Below are 20,207 nucleotides of genomic sequence, written 5' to 3'. Positions count from 1 at the left end.
GCAGAGGCTGTGAGAGAAAAAGTGTGAAAGATTTAGTTCCCATAGAAGCTGATTCGAAGAATGCCAACAAATCTGCAAATGGTCTTGGCTCACTTCTTCTCCTCCTCCGCCAGTGAGTTTTGGCTGTGTGCATGTCCGTTTTCTCCATTTTCTTACGGACACGCCCAACGATGCGTTGACTTGAATGTGTTTTTGAAGTTTGAAACGTCACAGACTGATGAATGTTCACTCATGATCCCCTCGAAAAGGATGCAAATCTTTTAATCTCGTCTCTGGGCATTCCTTTTGATTTGCTTTTTCGCTCTGAGTGAAAAGCGATTCTTGCTTGCATTTTGTTACGACGTTACGATTAAATTTCAACATTTTCCAAATGTTCTTGTGCTTCTTTATACCAAAACAAAGGAAAGACATATTGTTTTGTTTGTTTATAGAAAAATATGGTATCATTTTAATAGTTCGGCCCACTTGACATCTACCGAGGCCCTATGTGGCCCACCATGTGAAATGGGTTTGACACCAGTGATGTATAGTAAGGCGTTTTTAGCCGAAAAAAACGACCATGTACTGTATAGTAAGGCATTTGTAGCCAAAAAAACCCCCAACCATGTATAGTAAGGCGTTTTTAGCCGAAAAAAAACGACCATGTGTAGTAAGGCATTTTAACTCGAAAAAAACGACCATGTGTAGTAAGGCGTTTTTAGCCCAAAAAAACGGCCATGTATAGGAAGGCGTTTTTAGCCGAGAAAAACGACCATGTATAGTAAGGCGTTTTGAGCCGAAAAAAACGACCATGAATAGTAAGGCGTTTTAACAAAAAAAAAAAAAAAACGACCATGTATAGTAAGGCGTTTTTAGCCGAAAAAAACCCGACCATGTATATGAAGGCGTTTTTAGCCGAAAAAAACGACCATGTATAGTAAGGTGTTTTGAGACGAAAAAAACGTTTTTTTTCGTTTTTTTTTTGTTAATTTTTTTTTATTATTATTATAAATCTTATTATTATTATAAGAAATTTCAGGGGTTATTTTTACTGACTATTCATTGTTCATGACATGTACAAATGTTTGTTTTCCTAACACACTGTCCATTCTCGTTTTCTTACAGTTCTGACAGCCGCTGTGAGACCTAACAGCCTAACATCTTGGGCCTCAGCCGGTGGCTTCCTCCACACTACGAACACAAGCGGACATCACGTCAATAGCAACAGAGTGTGCAGATTACATCATTTCATAGACCAAATGAATCTGCGATATGTTACTTGATGGTGGTGTGCCATGAATGGCTTTGAATGCCAGTTGTCAAATCGTAACAGTGAACAGAAGAGAGCGGTACAGGATGCATTGCCATGTCACATTTCCTTTAATATGGTTAAATATATACAGCACAGATCATACAGTAGATATCACAGCCTCTTTTGGCTTTTTAAAAAAAATCTGAGAATCAGTCAGCCAATCTGACTGCCAATTTTGAAGATTATTCTTGCAGTGGAAACGTTTTACTTCAATTAGTTAGTTGTATGATAAACATTTCTTTTTCTTTGATATATGTATCAGCTACACAACAAGAGATTACAATTATTCCCAAAACAATTTCCAAAATCAAGACGTGTAGTAGTAGTATCACCGAGAACGTTATTTTAAAAATAACACATGTATGATTATGTACATTGAAACACCAAACATCATATTTACATGACGATATTCATGTCCCGCATTTTATGTCCTTGCTCTAGAGCAGGGGCCCACCAACATGTGGAGCCCGTGGCCCCAATCTAAAAAACAGCCGCCAGTGATGGGACGTTATTTTCAAGGAATGTTGTAGAAGTAAGCACAAACTAAGAGTTTCAGAAATAAAGTGTTGCATAAGGATATTTATTGACTACCCGAGAAGTATTTCCTAATCTAAACGGTTGGTGACTCCTGCTCTCTCTGAGCCCCATCGGCACTCTTTCCTCGTTTACAAAGTAGACACAAATAAGGAAATCAACCCCCACTTTGGTTACAAAGTGTACTCATAAAACACGACAACTATAAGTGAAACACTGCGAAAAAGAAGTCACGAACTGGCACTTGGCTCACAACTTCACCGACTGAAAACGTACTCGGTGTAGCTGGTCCACACTTTGTCCTCCCCCGGGTCGCTGCTGGCGTACGAGCACGTACCGGTGGAGTTGCAGGCCGCCATGTGGAAGCCGGCCTCGGCCAGACGGTCGAACGCCTGCTCCAGGAAGTTGTACTTCAGGTAGTACCTGGACGTGTACTTGTCCGAGGTTCGATCCGGGTCTCGGCTCTCATTCAGCGTGTCCCCAAACACTTCTTTGGCGAGGCCGATCTTGCTGCACACGGTTATCCGGGCCACTCGGCGGAATTTGGCGTCCGCCTGGATGTCTCTGCCGATGGTGTAGCTGCCCCGGTAGCCCACCGTGATGTAGCCCGCGCCGGAGCCGGGAGAGCGCAGGGTTCTGTCCGACGACGAGGAGGAGTTGGTGGTGCTGGTGGTGGTGGTCGGGCTGGCGAGCTCAGCCTCCTCCGGCTCCCCGCCGTCCTCCGTGGGGGGGTTCTCCTTGCTGGGGGCCGTCAGGCGCCTCGACAGCTCCGGGAGCCGAAAGAAGTCTGCCTCCTTCTGCAACCGCCTTCTCTCCTTGAAGAACTCGGGCAAGAAGAGCTCCGAGTCCCGCAAGTAGTCCAAAATGTAGCGGAACAGAAATCCGTCTCGGTCGAAAAAGAAGCGACCCTTGCCGTCCTTCGGGAGCTCGTCCGGGGAACTTTGGCTGAACTTGGCCCACAGCAGGGAGTCGGACACCGCCGTGAGGGTCTCGAGCCGGGTCACGTACACCTGACCGCCCACGTTGAGCTCCACGATGTCGGGGAAAGTCGAGCTGTGGCTCTCCGTGTCTGCCATCGCTGCTCGTGGTCGTTGAGGGCGAGATAAATTGGGTCCCGTTCCCAATTTTGACAAGTGCTTTATGTGGGTTTGGCTGAGTGGGAGGAGAACGGCAACGAGAGCCAACATCGCTTTTAACTGTTCAGTGGGAGTTTATGCTGCGTTGAATGAATGACTCTCTCCAACCACCAAAACTCGCCTTCAGTGTAAAAAAAAAGTGAGGCTATAAAAATGTGTTTAATAAATTACACCGCGTAGTCAAAAGCACATTTTTATGTAAACAAAAGTTTACTTCCATCTCTGATTTAAAATATTAAAATAAAAATAAAAACTGCTTTTGACTGCTGTTGTTTTGTTCAATTTTGTTTTCCTAACACTTTTTGTTGTTATTCAGTGACTCCCCAACGTGGGCGGCTAATAACATTATATATCACGCTATATGTCAGTGGCGTTATATCAGCCAGTCATAAGAATAAAAGGCGCTCCCATACCCAGAATAAGCAAAATAAACCAGTGTAGCCACCTGTTGCCACTCATACAACAGAATAAGTCGTGGTTTCCTACAATGTCAGCTTTGTGTTCAATTCAACAGGCCCAGATTTTACACTGTCAATTTGTGAGTGAATTGTGGCAGCTTCGTTATTGTTTCAGTTGAGTATTCATTATTTTTGACACATATTCGTCATATTTTTTTTGATGGGTGTCTCATTTCATGAGGTTCTGTTGTTGTACCTTTAGTAGTTGGTTATCGTGTACACGTTTTCCATTTTCTGTCATTTTGAAAATACTGATGCCACTTCAAGACCAAATACTCGTTTTTCAAAATTTGCAGTTTCAAAATGACCCATTTATACTAATTTCACATAATGCATTTCCTTTAAAAATTCCAAATTTAACTTGGTCCGACTAACTCGGTCAAAGGTTTCGCTAGTTTGGCGTTTCCCCCAAGGACCACAAGCAAATACTGTACAATGAATTTATGTCATGTTCTTTGAAATGATGACCGTACTGTCATCATCGCTGCATTGTACTGACATCTAGTGGAAAATTGGCGAACGTGCACCATACGTGCAAAGTACATCTTGTGAAGTACATACAGTACACTAATAAGAAATAATTATCGTTTGTAGTTCACCACAGCTTAACACAAACTCAAACTTCATACCGGTCACAGCAGCAAATCAAGCAATACAAAAACTCGTGATTTTTCAATTTTTCGAGCTTGAAGGAACGGTGAATTATTAACTCCCCAATACACACGAGCCATTGTGCGCATGGCAAGTCCCCTTTAAAGGTCACTTTTTTTTTCCTCTCTCGCAGTCTGGCAATGGATAATTGGATGAAAGTAGCAGGGTGCCAATTACAACTTTAAGGTGAAGAGAAATAGAATAGCATAAATAGAGAGATGTCTGCCATTGTATCTGAATTGGTGCCCTTCCCGTTTTAGCCCAAATAACTGCTCTATTTCTCTTGTAATGTTTGTTATATCTGAGGACTCTGTCCACCGTGTTTTACATTCGTTGCTACTGTCTTTCAAAACTACAGACCCAGTTCAAAACCTGGGTGTGCTGATAGATTGAGATGGGACTTTCAGCAGTCACATCAAATCAATCATTGATTTTATTTCACCGTTTTAACCAGATACCAACCCAAGGAGATCAGGATCTTCTTTACAAGGGTGACCTGGCTAAGAGGTCAACAGCACCGTTTCACAAAATGTGACAGAATAAGGTAAAACATACCTTGCTTGAGGTGCAATGATGATTTTGAACCATTAAAAACAACAACAACAACAACAACAACAAAAACACAAGCTTTATTCAGGGGTCTTGAGCAGGAAGTCACTCACCACTGAATGAAAAACTCTGGAATGAGTTCAGAGATTTTCATTTTAGTCAACCAATTGACAACATTGACAATATTTTAGTCGATTTTAGGCTGCAAAGCTGTGATGAAAAAAAGTGTAGTGCAAGAATGCAAAGCATCGCAACTGATTGTCTTTTGCAACAAATCATACAAAGAAGGACTCACACACACATCTATCTCCATCCGTTCCGTTTTCTAACCCACTTATCCTCACGAGGTTCGCGGGTGTGTGCTGGAGCCCATTCCAGCTGTCTTCTGGCAGTCGGCAGCGTACACCCTGAACTGGTTGCCAGCCAATCATAGGGCACACAGACAAACAAACAATCACTCACAATCACACCTAGAGACAATTTAGAATGTTCCATTAACCTGCCATGCATGTTTTTGGAATGTGGGAGCACCCGGAGAAAACCCACGCGGGCACAGGGAGAAGATGCAAACTCCACACAGGAAGGCCGGAGCCAGAATCAAAGATAAGATAAGATCGTCTTTATTTGTCCCACACTGGGGAAATTTACAGTCTACAGCAGCAATATTATGGGTAGAAAGAAGAAAGAAGAAAAACAAAGTGTTTGCATTCACAAAATAAACCCTGTACCTCTGCACCGTGAGTTTGACGCGTTAAAGCAGTCGACCGCCGGGCTGCAAAGGGGTTGCGGGGAATTGCTGGAGCCTATCCGAGCTGACTTCGAGCAGAAGGCAGACTACACCCTGAACCGGTCGCCAGCCAGTCGCAGGGCACACATAGGCACAAACGACCAGAAACGACAGCATCGCACAGAAATTCATGTGGACTCACTGGCAATTGCAATTTTTAATCGCGCGCGTATGCCTGTGCATGTTGAGCAACTGAATTCTATTAGTGTGCGGGTTGTGGGGGTGTGCGTGTGTGTGAAATGTTGGCATTCCTGCGACCCGCCCTCGTCTCTGATGTGACTGCCCGTCAAACCCTGTCAGTCTGCAGTTTGCTGGAGCGTGAGCTCTCCAACAAGCTCTGTGTTCTTTACGGCCCTCATTCCAGCATCGCAGCGCTGCTTCTTTTCTCGGCTCTCGCATCTTAAACGTTACACGCAGGACGGTGCATCTCGAGAAAGAAGAAAATCGTGGAACAGTTCATTTCAGAATTTCACCAGAAAGTAAAAGTCTTACTTTATGTGAAGTCATGACTTTTCAGAAGGCCAAGGCCGACCCCGTTTCGACATAAATAAATAAATCATAATAATTTGATTGTTTCCGATGTTATGATTCAATCTCTTGAGATGATGATTTCGTTTATTTTATTTGCAGTATGTGACAATCATCAAATTACTTAAATGTTTCACTCGGTGTGAAGTGAATCGATAGAAGTCATGCAGTATTTGAACCATGACCACACACCATAACTCAAACACTTAAATTCTCTATCCCCTTTGAAATGAATAAAAGTCCCTTTTCCTACTATCCGGACTCTCCAAAAGATTCAACTTTTTTTTTTGTAATGTGCTTCTGAATAAGGAAATTATAAAAACGTTTAGTAACAACATAATAATTAGAACGTAAAAAAAAATTCAAAGATTGTTCATCATTATTAAATCATTGCGATTCCATCTGTCGTGTGTGACTTGGCCATCGGGGGCAGTAGAATACAGTCATGCAGACACAACGAAGAAGATTTTCACAACTCTCGTGATTGAGTAAAATGCAGCAGTAGTTCTTTTCCACAGAGGCTAAAGAACATGGCTGTGGGCAATTGCTATATTGTTGATCTACATATGTTGCTGCAACATTGATGTTCAAATAGTGGCTTTACTTACTCAGGTTTTCTTACTTGTCACTGGTAATGTTTGATGATGAAAAATGCCCCCCCCCCCCAACCTCCCTAGTTACAGAATCAATGGATTTTCTTCCTAGAGTTGCTCTTGGGCTTACATTCACACGGACACACACACATACACATGCGCGCACAGCATCCTCATCATCATCATCATCATCATCATCATCATCATCATGCAGCCAGCCAAAAGCTGAGACCAATAAATTCTTGAGTGTGGCTCCACCTTCCAAGTATGTCATCGACTGGGCTTGTGTGTGTGTGTGTGTGTGCGTACGTGCGTGTGTGTGTGTGTCTGTGTGTCTTTAGTATCATAATCAGTGCTCCATCTGAATCTGAGCCAGAGGATCCATTAGGGCTGATTGAGGAGCACAAGGGTACAGACATTACCCTCAAAGAAGGTGAGGATGACAACACACACACAAACACACACACACACACACACACACACACACACTCACACACTCAGAACAGGGTGTGGTTGGTGGCCAAGATGCGTCGTGATGAGTAAAGAGGTGTGATGACCATCCCACCACTTCCTCCATTCTTTCTCCCATTTGCTGCGGTCCTATCCGCCGTGTAAAATACACATTTAGAGTACAACTAAAGAACATTTGATACGTTTACAATGATGCTGTGTCCCTTAAAAATGAAAATGCTATTATAAATATCCGATCTTTACTTCCCCCACTGTATTCCGTGCGCGTACAAATGTGAAGGGTTCACGTGGGTCCCATCCATCGTGCTCCTCTCAGCTTCCATTTGAGAGCGAACCGATCCCCAGGGGCTAATATGTGCTATTGTATGTGTGTGCGGTCCCTATATTATTCTCCCCGCTACATTTCTATGGGCAGGGAGAAAAAAAAAACTCAGTCCACCCTTTCTGTCTTTATAAAAGCAGCGCGGTGCAAGGAAGTTGACAACACACAAAATCAGGGAAGCAGGCTAAGCACAGCATTACAGCAAACCATTTCTGTTCTTAAACGTTGGTTGAGAATTTCAAACAGGAAAGGAATTCGAAGATGGAATGTCTACTCTGAGCTGTACGCGTAAGAAAGCTCATGTTCTTGTCAAGCATTCCACAGATAAAGTGAAGAAAGCACATCACGGGAAGGTATGGTAAACTACGGTTTTAGATCGTCAACTGATTTACAAGCAAAAATGTAAGTGACTGTTAAAAAAAATAATGAAAAAGTCAGTAAGTAGACTGTTTTACTTTTCAAGTTGCAACAGCTTTCAAAGGAAAATTATTGACATTCATGGCATTAAAAAAACAAAACAGCACCAAAAAAAACCCCCTTTGAATTGCCCAATGTAAAATATTATCACTTTGGTGCATTGAAATTTATATGTATGTTTTGGGGCGGGGGGGGGGGGGGGGGGTTATCGTGAACAAGATCTCTTATCAACACACACATGGGAACATGCTCCGAATAAAACTTACCTGCCCATAATTCTACCCATCTATGCGACATGTAGGGTTCAAACTGAACCAAAATGTGAAATAAAACCCACGAAAATCTGTGATCCCGATTGCGCCTTTGACTCAATCTGCAAGCCACGGCTCATCGCCGATTGGACAGCAATTGACGTGCTTGCCTGCTGAGCTCCAGTCCGTCTACCTGCAGCCAGTCTGAGTGGTTCCGGGGCCGGGTGGATAATTAGGTTCTCCTGGCTGATTTCATTAGAGAAGCCGCTACATTCATTTGGCTCACGATTCTGCTCAGCTGCTTGGAGAGGCTAATGGCGGAGATGGAGAGATATATGGGAACCAATAAGACATGGCAGTATGTCGTGCCGTGTGATCCATGCGCCGATTTGTCAAACAGTGTCGCTTTTATAAAACCCTCGGCATACTTTTTGAAATATCCTCACTACCATCTTTCATCTTTCACGCATGACATATTTTTGACTTGTTTTACCTCATTCGCTAACCGTTTCCAGCATCAGATTTGCAATTTAATTAGAGAGGACATTACGGTACATTAACAAAATAAAAAGGGCACGAATACGCATCGGTCATCATGATAGCGAAGCACCAGATAAGATAGAGAATGGAATCTCTTTGATCCAGAAATCAATCAGTCATGTTCAAGGAACAGACCTGTTCTCTGGAATCCACTGAGATATGAAAAAAAGGGAGGCGAAGGAAAGGTTGCAATTTTAAAGTCTAACTTGAACTGGGGGATGCAATAAATAACTGAAGTATTCTTAAAATGCCCACGCATGGTTTACGCTTCTATCCGATTAAGTAAATTCAACTAGCAAGTGTCCAATGTGTTCTCGATATGAGTTACGCAAGCACGAGATATGCCGTAAGTGGACGGCATTTCTTAACGGAGCATCTCTATTTTCAAGACAACATTAGTTCGACTTGACATATCCCAAGAGCAATCTCTTATCTTCCTTGAGAGACGAGGTCACCTCAGCCTACCCGAGCTGACTTTGGGGCGCAGCCCAGAAGTGGTCACTGATCAAGCACAGGGTTGCCCCAGACTCAAACCTGGAGGCTCGATAATATTCTCCATGAGATTGTGTGGGTTAGTCCCAGGACCACGTGTTGTAAATTCACTGGCAATCAGTCCAGGGTGTACCACATCAGTCAGCTGGCATAGTTTCCATCTCCCATGTGACCCAGAACGGGATAATAGAAAATTGACGAATGGATAAAGTGGTCCACGACCTTTTTTTGTGTCACGGTCCAGTTGAGACAAGTACGTGCTGTTTGCAGACCGGCAACCATTTTTTTTTTCATTGCTTTGAAATTGTATATTTTAAAGCACTTGTATTGACAACAAAACGCCGATTTAGCAGGTTTCTTTGATTGCCTTGTTTTTGACGACAAAAGCCCGGCCAGCAGCTTCCTTTCACAAGAAGCTCTGGAGAAACCCCGCGAGGAGGGTGGGGGGTGGGGTGGGGTGGGGGGGGGGGGGTGGGGTGGGGGGGGGGGGCTTCTCTTGTCCGAATAGCTTCATTTTCGGAAATCATGGCTGCGCGTTTTAGCCATATGTTCGGTCGATTATGTAAATATGACTTTCTGTTTACTGCTCTTCTTCTTTCATTTATGGGTGCATTCTGTTCATTTTAACTTGCAAAGCAATGTTCGAAGGGGGACTTCGATTGGCACATTTCTGTGCTGCCCGGTACCAAATGGGCCGGTGGTTGGGGACCGCTGCTGTAAGCAAAAAAAATAATAATACTAAACAACTGCGGTTGAAAGTGAACGTTTCATCACGTTTACGGAAGACTAAAATTCAGCATTTGGCCCATCCGGGCAATTCCGAGATGCCATGCAAGTGTGCCTACAACCAAGTGGGCTGTGAGCAGCATAGAGAATGACATCAGAGCAACCGTAACGAGTTGTTTTGATCATCAGGTGATAAATTTGACATGCGTTTGTGAAACTAAATTGGCATCTATTAAAAAGCTGTGATGCTTTTCATATTCAGCCGTGACAGAAAATGTACTCAAACCGCTGGAAAGATAAGCAGAAAATACGTATTTTTTTTTCAACCGTACTATGGTGGCTTCAACCAGTTTGCATCCTGGTTTCGAAGCTCAGTCGGACTCGATGGGTAAATCCGTTGTTCATTGCTGAAGAGCAACATTTGAAGACCAAAATCTGCTTCGATCACCCATCCAATGACTTCAAGAAAAACGCTGGAGGGCATTCTAAATATAGCCAGTCCTCACCAATGAATGACTCTTTTGGTTCCGATCCAAACGGTCTCTTCGTCAGAGTCCGACGTCAAACCGTCCCCCAACTATCTCCCCTTTGTAAGTAAAGCACAAAATAAATGGATTGACTCGGGCAGGCGATAGTTTTCCGTCATAATTGTTCATTAGCGAGAGTGCTCGGTGAGGCCCCCACTACGGATGGAGCTGGGATGTTCGCCCCCCCCCCCTCCCCCCCGCCCCCGCCCTCCATCCTGTCCATTTTATGGAATTGGTCTTAGTTCTCAAGGACACAAAACAAGGACATTTAAGACGAAGGAGGAGTTGCAAGGGATGGGTGGGGCACACGCGTCATCCCTGCGCATTACTGTCGATGGAGATCGTACACGCCCCCCCCCCCCCCCCCCCGCATCCAAGTCAACCACAAGTGACCACCAGCAAACCCCGCCCAAGCCGAGCGGCTCCCGCTCCGGTCCAAGACGGGAGTACAGCACTTAAGGTAATGTAAATAAGCGGGGGCGGCAGAGCTATTTTAAGACGTCGCCTTTCACGATGGCCACGGGTGGGGACAAAGACGCTACCCGAGCGATCGTAATTTCACTCACGTTTTCAGACATGTTCTCTGTGTCTTCCAACAAAATGGCCGAAGGGGCCCGTAGAAAAGAAAAGCCCTGACGTAAGATGCTGTTAAGAAACTACACAGAGAAGAAGAAGAAAAAAAAAATGCTGTGCTGAATTCACTCCATTTTATTTCACCCAGTACAAAATCATCGGGATCCAGTTACATTTTCAAGTAGATACTGAAAAAAAATATGTATCTGGAGCCAGATGGTTTTGACAAAATAAAATTGAGAGGAAATTCAACAAATATCTTGTGTCTAAACAAGATATTGTACCTCTAAAAAATTTGATGGGCTTAAATTTACCCAATTTTATTTCATTAAGTGGTTGCATGAAATAAAATCATCTTGCTGCCGATATATTTTTATTTAGACTACACATCGACTTAAAAGTTGTATCTGCATCCCGATGATTTTATTTTGTGCAACCACAAAATGAAATGGAGTAAATTCATCACACCCTTTTTTCTATGTAGAATAAAATAGTTTCAACAAAAAAAAAAAAGACATCCAGCTAAAAATATTGCCACTTCAAAATGTTACTAATAAGTTGTTACTATGTTACAATGTTACTAATAATCACACAATCAAACTAATAATCACAATTTGCTATTCCAAAGTAGACTTTATATATTTCTTTTACATTATAATGTTACATTTATTTATTGCGACATCTGCTATGACAACAAAAATAAATAAACATTTAGATAACATCCTTCCTTCTTACATAATTAGCAATTTGTTATTTCTATGCCTTTCTCCCCATATTTATACAAACACACACATCACAGAGAAAAATCATCTGTACACGGCCATGAACAACACACACATTATAGTTTCGTAATTCAAAAATGACTGACACATTATTCTGCAACAATACGACTTGCAAAAATAAAATGCACAAACAGCAAATTACTCTTTTTTTTATATATACAGTATTACGAGATGATTTGAGATTACATTCATATTCATGTGGATATTTTCTTTTATTCTACAGTCAGGCCTGTGGAAATCCACACGTCTCTTCGCACGATTTACATTAAGGCAGCAGAATAAAAAGTGTCATTTTTCGCGTCGATGCTTCACGCAAAATCCGCTTCTGAAAGAGAACTACTGCGATGCTTGAAGTCAACTATTTTCACGATTGCTTGTCTAAGTTATTTGAAGCTTTGTGGATGGGTTGCCCGTTGATTCGCGGTCATGATCGCTTTATATCAGAAGGAACAAAATCCGTTAGGGTGGTTGGAGTGTGTGTTTCGTACTTGTTTGATTTTAAAGTGATAATTTGCATTCAGTAGCTTATATACCAAGAAATGTCGATTGAATGGATGGCAGCAAGGCTGAGGGAGATTTCGGGTCAGAAAGTTGCCCTTCAAACTCATCTTTGACTAAGATGCTGACGCCGTGCTTTTGTTGTCATGATAAATTGGAATATCATATATTCCTGGTTCAGGATGTGGCATCGGTAGCCCTCGCGTCACATCCTCAAGGACTTGTCGGGTTTGACCGGCGTCAGGCGATTTTATTTGCCAAGTAAACTTGTGCTGTCAAACGAAAACGGTTTCGCGTCTTCTTCATACTTGTGTCGTTTGACATTGTCCGATTGTGAAAAGAAAGAGAAGCCGATGATGAAATGGAGCGCCGATATGAGTGAACATCTAACGTGCGGGAGAGTTTGGGAAAGTGTTTTTGATGTGCTTGATGAGCATTTTCACGCTAGTATTGAGCAGGACGGCAGATAGTATGAAAACAATAAAATGTTTGAAAAAAAAAAAAGTTGAATTAATGAACATAGTTCTCTATTCTGAATGTTCGCTTCCTTGTTTATTGCAAATTCATCCATCCATCCACTTTCTGATCCACTTTATCCTCACAAGGGTCGCAGAGGGTGCTGGAGCCTATCCTAGCTGTCTTTGGGCAGCCAAGCCAAACGCAGGGCACACATTGATGAAAAAACCCGTCCACGCTCACACTCACACGTAGGGACAATTTAGAGTGTTCAATTCACTCACCGTGCATGTTTTTGGAATGTGGGAGGAAACCGGAGTACCTGGAGAAAACCCGCGCAGGCACGGGTAGGACGTGCAAACTTCACACAGGAAGGTCGTAGCCAGAATCGAACTCTGCACCGCTGCACTGAGATGCGGATGTGCTAACTGGTCCACCGCTGTTTATTGCAAATTAAGTGGACATTAATTAATACACGTTGGTGTCTGGTCAAAGGTGATGAAGTGGCACATTCGCCCAAATGTCATTCCCACTCGGTGACGGCATAAAGGTGAGTGTGAGCGGTCGTCTGCTTATATGTGCGCCGTGATTGACTCAAAACCAGTCCAGGGTGCAGACTGCCTTTTGCAGTGTCAGCTGGGAGAGGCTCCAGCTCCAGTGGTACCGAAAATGGATGGATGGACGAATATCCATTTTTGGGGTAGTCGAGTGTGGAGTATGCTATATTGTAACAGGACTGGTGATGGAGAGTGCACGTACTGTGTCGAGAGCCAGTATTGATGCAATGACTGGAAAATAAAAGTTTGAACGTGCGTTAATCATTTTCAGCTAATTTGGCGGGAATATATTGCTTGTGGAAATGACGCTAGTGTCCCGGTTCCTGTCAGTCAGTGTTGTACCTCATGGTCCCTTGGGGAGGACGTTTGCTCATCGTCTTCTTTTCGATTGCCAGACGGATCGCTTCTCTCGCCGTCTGCTGAAAAACCACATCCTGCTCTTTTTCATTCTTCGTGGTGGTGGGAGGAGTCAGGGCTGGACTCCTCCTCTTCTTCCTCCACGGTGTCCGTCGGCAGCGTGTCGCGGCGCGTGAAGGCGGCCGCCAAGGTCACGCTCAACCGCGGTTTGACAGGCGCCATCTCGGACAGCCCGATGTTGTTGCCGCGGGCCACCAGCGTGGTCTTATCCATAATCTCCCCGCTGTGCTTGGACACGACGGCGTCGAGAAAGTCGTATTTATGAGACAGCTTGCCGCTCTCAAACAGGTACTTGGCCAGGTAGGAAAACACGACGTTCCCCAGAAAAGAAGCCAGCATGGAGGCCGTCTTAAAGGGAAACTTTTGAATGACAATATCCTCCGTTTCGCCGGTGATGTGGTGCTTGCGCTGCTCGACGGTCCACCCGGGGTAATAAATGAAAGGGGGCAGTTGCAGGTAGGGCTCCCCGCCGCCGATGCGCAGCACCATGCCAAACAAGTACGCGGCCACCGAGCCGTACGTGTTGGTGCCTTTGACAAAGAGCACGCTGATGAGCTGCGGGAAGATGATGACATAAACCAAGTCGGAGCTGAGGTACCACAGCCCGTAAACTGTGCCCGTAACCAGCGCCATCAACGTGGCGAGACCTCCGAACACAAAGATGGTGATGCGCATGACCCACACGATCTCACGATCCGATGCCTGCGGAGACCAAAGGGGAGCGGACGGACGGCCGATTACGACGACGACGTTTTCGCCGAGCTTCGAGTACGGGCCGCACGTGCTCACCGACTGTCTGAAGGCCAGCTGGTAGATGTTCCTCGCAAACATGGAGCTCGCCGATAGGATGGAGGAGTCGGCGGATGACATGACCGCAGCGGACACGGCGCCCAGGCCGAAAAAAGACACAAATGGCGGGCAGAGGTGCTGGAGAACGATGGGCAGGATCATATCGGCCTCTTCCTTCTCTTTGGGAGGAACGGCGCCGTATGTGGTTTGGTTCCAGTCTGGATGAGGGACGGGCGTCGCACTTATTCACAAAGTTGAGTTGAGTTCATTCACATATAACATCAAGCCATGTGTCAGATTATTTTAAAATGTTTTTATAACAAAAAAAATTGTTTTTTTCTCGCAAAATTCAGTTGAAGAGCGAGAGGAGTCGGACAACAACCTGGGCATCGCGATTGGGAAAGGATACAGTGAGTGCCAATTGATTCCCTGCCAGATGCACGAAAGGAATTTATGTCAGTCCAGTCGCCTCGACTGTAAAGCTATCGTGCAGCCATAATTTTGCACTGGGCGGTGTTATGCACAAAAAGACTTCAAGATGAGGAAATATAATCATATAAAGTACAGTCAGGGCTGGAGAGTGACACGTTTCATTTTCTCTGTTTGATTTATTTCGCTTTTGGATCAATTGTACTTGTCGGAGTGATTTTTACGCAAAGTTTTTACTTTGAGTATTCTGGTTTTAGATTTATTCATTTTTTTTAGGTTTATTCATTCATCCATCCATTTTCCCATCCACTTTATCCTTACGAGGGTCGCGGGGGGTGCTGGAGCCTATCCCAGGAGTCTTTGGCCAGTAGGCGGGGGACACCCTGAACCGGTTGCCAGCCAATCGCAGGGCACACAGAGACGAAAAACCATCCCCGCTCACGATCACACCTCGGGACAATTTAGAATGTTCAATCAGCCTGCCATGTTTTTGGAATGTGGGAGTAGACCGGAGTACCCGGAGAAAACCCACACAAGCACGGTGAGAACATGAAAACTCCACACAGGAAGGCCGGAGCTGGGATTGAACCCACAACCTCTGCACTGTGAAGTCGACGTGCAAACCACTGCCCCTTTTACGTTTATTTAAGTCATATTACAAAGTAACAATACTCTTGCATGAGTACGCCTTTGGGTTACTCTGAGTGCGGGTAAAATGATTCCGATGAGGACAGGAAAAGCCGAGTTCGATGGCGAGTTATCGCGGAAGAATCCAAAATTTGGAGCGCGATCCGCTAATTTGATCGCCTTTGCCTTCTTAGTGAGTTAACATTTAAAAACGGATGGCTGCTACATTATGAATGAGTGGAACCAGCTGCTATTTACTCAGCTCTCTCAGATCTAAAGGCAACATGGGACCACCCTGAGCGGCGCACACCAATCAAGAACACAAACACGGCCGTACGCGCGCATCCACACAGGCGTGCACACAACATATTTCAGACACACGCCCGCTTGCGTGCGATCGGCCTCACCTGTGGAGGCCCCGATAGCGCCGATGAGAACGGAGGGAACGGCCATGACGAGGCATCCGAAAGCGGCGATAAAGGACAGGACTTGTGCGTAAGTAGCCGAGGAAGCCGACAAGACTCGCTGGAAATACACCTGCCATGGAATGCCGCCGAGCATCTGCCGTTACATGACACAACAATGAAATTAAATTAAATACTTCCGAGAATGGCACCATGATGGCAGTCTCAGAATCATTCGACCAAAAAGCCGGCGTGGGTCACGGTACCAGGAGGCAAAAATTGTCAATCCAGACCCAGGTGTCACTCCTGTTGACGCTGCCTCTCCATGGCGACTGGTACACATGCTTCACTGCTGTCACCGTGATGTCTGACACGGCTGGGTTGGTCAGAGCAAATGGGACGCTGATCCACTGCAAGTGGAAAAGCAATTGGTGGAAACACATAGAACAACCCCTCACATTCCGCCTGATATTCAAACAGCAGTCATGGCATTAGGTGTACCGTTGTTTATATATGGCGGTGGCTGGGGGACCAGTTTCTTATGCCGAAAAAGGGCCTTAAACTGACAGGTGTTTCTAATCTGGCGCCCCATCATGTGGTTGAATATGTTCACAAGTGACATAGAGAGAATCTCATCATCATACTGCTGGTGTACCGAATGAAGTGTCCAATAAGTGTGCTGCAGAAGAACAGGGTTCGACGTGACCAGTGGCCTGATGGCCCGTGGCCATGACATCTCTATGTCGGGCCACTTCTCAACTTCACACACTGGCCCAACAGGGCTAGTCCAAAAGTCACAAATGCTGAAAGTGGCCCGAAAGTGCATACCGTGTTTCACACCGAAATACTTTTCTCACCAAAACAACCCAGTTGAAAAGTATGTTGTCAAATAAACAGGATGGTCGCACACTTGACTGGGTAAAGGTGCATGAATCTAGGTTAGCCTCATGTCGCTAGGTTCGGCTTGCCCGATCGCTGCTCGCCTTCATCGATTCCCACAAGTACCAGTGGAATAGAACACGGGCAGAAACCGGACAAGCTCAAGCTAGCGACATGAGGCTAAGCTAGATTCATGCACCTTTACCCACTCAAGTGACACTTTGTCGCCGGATGATTAGGTCCAAAAACTTATGGACTACGCGAGTGGCCTGGCGAAAACTTTCCTCATCATCAAGGTTTTAGCACTTCACACAGGAGCACAATGTCACTCCTGACACTTGTTGGAATGTAGCATACGAACAAGTGAAGCTAATGCTGAGTGATATTGGTCATCTTTTTGTCATTTGTTTCTATGCCAGTTCTTCGAAATTAGAACTCACTCATTTCATATTCATCATTGATTATTCCCTTCCCACATTCTCTCAGAATGTACCTACCAGGCCAACAAAGATGCAGAAGAGCTGCACAACGTCCGTGTAGGCCACGGAGTAAAGTCCTCCCACCAGCGTGTAAAAGATGGCGATGAGGGCCGATATAACCACCGACATTTTGATGTTGATGTCCACGATGACGCTGAGCGTGGCACCTACGGTCACAAACTCCGGTGAGGGGACAACGGGACATCGATGATGAACTACACTGAGGCAGTCGTAAACGTACCGAGAGCCGACAAAATGGCGGCGGACCAGAAGATCTCCCCCATTAATGCGGGTATAAAGAGAAGGCCGCCCATGCGCTTGCCGTATAGCTGCTGGAACGGGTCCAGCATGGTTACATAACCTTTTGAGCGCATGGGCTTGGCGAAAAAGAGCCCTCCTATGAGACAGAGAATTCATGTTTTCACACAAAGATGGTTTCCAAGGAATTTAATGAATGAAGAAATGGTTCAAAATATTCAGGTGTTTTAAAAGAAGACTTGAAGAGAATGAACTGTAATTGGACAGCTGTTCATGCTTTCACCGGTCATGTCCAAAAATGACATCTCACTGGCGTCGGGCTGAAATCTCATATCTTGCAATTTGGGAAAATGGTTTATTTTAGTGCTGTCAAACGATTAAAATACTTAATCGCGATCGAATCTATAATTTCATAGTGAACTCAGAGTTAGCCGTAATTAATCACACATTTTTATCTATTCAAAATTTCCTTTGATTTCTTTTTCTCCTGTTTTCCCCCATTTTAATGTTCTCATCAACATGGAATCGTGGATCAGTTTTCTTTGTGCAAAATGCAAATATTTACTGAAACAACAATTTCGACTTTTAATTTTACATTAACATTTTTCACTTGGAGCAGTTATTCAAACTTGGAGCACATTTTCTTATTTTAGAGTAACGTAACATCGGTGACGTGGTGCCGCATTAATCTCGCGATAAAGGAATTAATCGAGTTAAAATGGTTTTAAATGAATGCCGATAATAACGCGTTAAACTGACAGCACTAGTTTATTTTTTTTCAAAAATCCATACGATTGGTCAGTCAGCACGTATGGGCCTCACTTGACACCGATACATGCTATTCAATGCACATCCTGCACAGACCAAGCATCTCAAAATGATGTTAAATCAACAAAATAATCGATGACCGCAAGCGTGGTTGGATGCAAGCATGCAAAAAGATTGCCCCCAACTCATCCAAATGGTAAGACGACAGAAAATACGTGCAAGTAGCCTCACTCACCGACAACAAGACTGAGGGCATATCCAAAGGGGGCTTGTGCCCAAGCCAAGCCATAATCTGGCAGGTAAACGTATTCGGCTGTGCCATTAATGTATCCTCCACCAACCCAAGTTGCTGAAAGTATCAGGAACAAAAAAAACGAATCATCAATCTTCAGAACTTGCATCGCAGGGCGTATTAGGACATTTTGCCTGTCGGTCTTCCACACAGATTGTACATTCAGTACACCTGCACGTCTGGTTTAAATTTTCCCCCACTCCACATCTGCTTTCACAAAGGCAATGATATTTTTGATGAGAAGCATTACTTGTTCAATACATGCATGGCGTGCAATAAACACCGACTCATTTATAAAAAAAAATGATTTGATTGCCGATATCCAACAAAACATTAAAGCGGTACTATTTTGGATACTTCAAGAAAAAAAATGAACACGTCAACAACAATTACAATGATCTTAGGTGTATTTAATAAAGTGTCCGGGAAGAGACAAAGCGATGTTAAGCAAAACTGAAGGCAACTTTTGAGGTGTAGACTGACACAGCAACCCCACGGAATCAGTCATTTGCGATTGTGCGTGTATGAACAAAAGCGCGCAGTCGATTTACCCGTCATGGTAAATCCTCCGACGAACAATCCGATGTCTCTGCCTCCGACCATGATGGTTTCGCTGCGGTCCGTCCCTTCGGCCTCCCCGGAGTGTTTGTTCTTCCATGCCGCCCAGATGCCCACAAAGAGGATGAGCAGGTAGAAGAGCGCGATGGCCACAAGCCCCTCGACATGGATGGTCATGGTCGCGCCGGTCTTGCGCTAAGAACGAGGACGCATGGAGACCTGCGGCGCGCGCGCGCGCGTTAAGTGATGCTCATCCATGGCACAGTCAAGCATTTTAAAGTACTTTCCCACATGAAGCTGCGCCCCGGTAACCAGGAATTTACGCTTCACAGCGGACGAGTAAAGGTCAGAGAAATCGGGCCACAAAAATGGCATTTATTTTCTACCGTGGGAGCTTGGTTCGTCATTTTGGAGTTCAACACGGAAAATAGCTCAAATGACCCATAGCGATAAGTAACCACTGATAATAATTACACTCGTGAAAAGAATCTTCCGTGCGTAACGTGGCCAATTGCGCCCGCAATATGACTTGCCCATATCTTTTAAGTAACAGAAACTAACAATCTAGTGGGGAGGAAATGGTTGACAAAATTATCAAACTGCCCCGAGGTCCTTTTAAACGTACCTGAAAAGTTTCTCGCGGCATGTGCTGGGCTCCTCGGACAGGTCGCTCCAAAGAGACAATGGCGGAGGTCTCTTGGGTGGCTTGGTGGGCTTTTAAGAGAGGGGGGGGGCGGTCACCGTCAGAGGAGTAGTAACACACGTCAGAGGAACCGAATGGCTCCCACCTCTCTCAAATGAGCAACTCGCACATGCGGGGACACGTCATGCGCGCTGAGGTTCAAGTGCGTCTCGAATTTTGAATTCCGGGCTGCTTTCAACGTGTCAATTTTGACTGAAACCATCGCAGAAAAGACCCTCCGTGCATTCATGGATATGATCACATAAAAGTCTACTGGGTCATTTCTTTTTTTATTTTGATCACATTCGGCTCGCAAGCCCAATTAGCTGACTCACCGCAAACCGTTTTTCAGTGTGACTGAGAAAGAAAAAAAAGAGCTTTGACGCATTAACCGAAGGACACTGCGAATTATACTGGATCAAATGTAAGATCGTTCTTAAATTTAACACCTCGTTGAAATAATTCTTAGCAACCGTTGTGCTGTGG

At 44.6% G+C, this 20,207-nt stretch overlaps 2 protein-coding genes across 3 annotated transcripts; both read right to left on the bottom strand.

The window, feature by feature from the left end:
* Positions 1-1,340: 1,340 nt before the first annotated feature.
* Positions 1,341-3,011, bottom strand: LOC147208015 (BTB/POZ domain-containing protein KCTD12-like). The gene has a single exon (XM_086107813.1). It carries the CDS (start codon positions 2,899-2,901, stop codon positions 2,083-2,085), a length of 819 nt encoding a protein of 272 aa, XP_085963939.1. The 5' UTR covers positions 2,902-3,011; the 3' UTR covers positions 1,341-2,082.
* An 8,442-nt stretch (positions 3,012-11,453) lies between these two features.
* LOC147208014 (high-affinity choline transporter 1-like) lies at positions 11,454-19,760 on the bottom strand. Of its 2 annotated transcripts, XM_086107756.1 has the most exons (9): positions 19,665-19,760; positions 19,033-19,258; positions 18,425-18,538; positions 17,405-17,560; positions 17,182-17,330; positions 16,072-16,215; positions 15,809-15,962; positions 14,346-14,563; positions 11,454-14,258 (listed from the first exon to the last, which is right to left on the bottom strand). In XM_086107756.1, exons 2-9 carry the CDS (start codon positions 19,214-19,216, stop codon positions 13,584-13,586), a joined length of 1,794 nt encoding a protein of 597 aa, XP_085963882.1. In that variant the 5' UTR covers positions 19,217-19,258; positions 19,665-19,760; the 3' UTR covers positions 11,454-13,583. The 2 variants fall into 2 exon arrangements, with proteins under 2 accessions (XP_085963882.1, XP_085963883.1); XM_086107757.1 differs by lacking the exon at positions 19,665-19,760 and having other exon boundaries at positions 19,033-19,349.
* Between the last annotated feature and the right edge of the window lie 447 nt (positions 19,761-20,207).

The sequence above is a fragment of the Hippocampus guttulatus genome, chromosome 3 (assembly GCF_054856545.1).
Source record: "Hippocampus guttulatus isolate MCC_2025c chromosome 3, RoL_Hgut_1.0, whole genome shotgun sequence".
NCBI lineage: Eukaryota > Metazoa > Chordata > Actinopteri > Syngnathiformes > Syngnathidae > Hippocampus > Hippocampus guttulatus.
Note: the sequence above shows the minus strand (reverse complement) of the source record. Positions and strands in the feature narration are given on the sequence as shown.

Excerpts from the sequence above, each read along its gene's own strand:
- LOC147208015 (XM_086107813.1), bottom strand. The coding sequence starts at position 2,901 with ATGGCAGACACGGAGAGCCACAGCTCGACTTTCCCCGACATCGTGGAG.
- LOC147208014 (XM_086107756.1), bottom strand. The coding sequence starts at position 19,216 with ATGACCATCCATGTCGAGGGGCTTGTGGCCATCGCGCTCTTCTACCTG. Across the intron at positions 18,539-19,032 it reads CGGAGGATTTACCATGACGG|CAACTTGGGTTGGTGGAGGA; the intron begins GTAAATCGACTG and ends TGATACTTTCAG. Across the intron at positions 14,259-14,345 it reads AGCTGGCCTTCAGACAGTCG|GCATCGGATCGTGAGATCGT; the intron begins GTGAGCACGTGC and ends TGGTCTCCGCAG.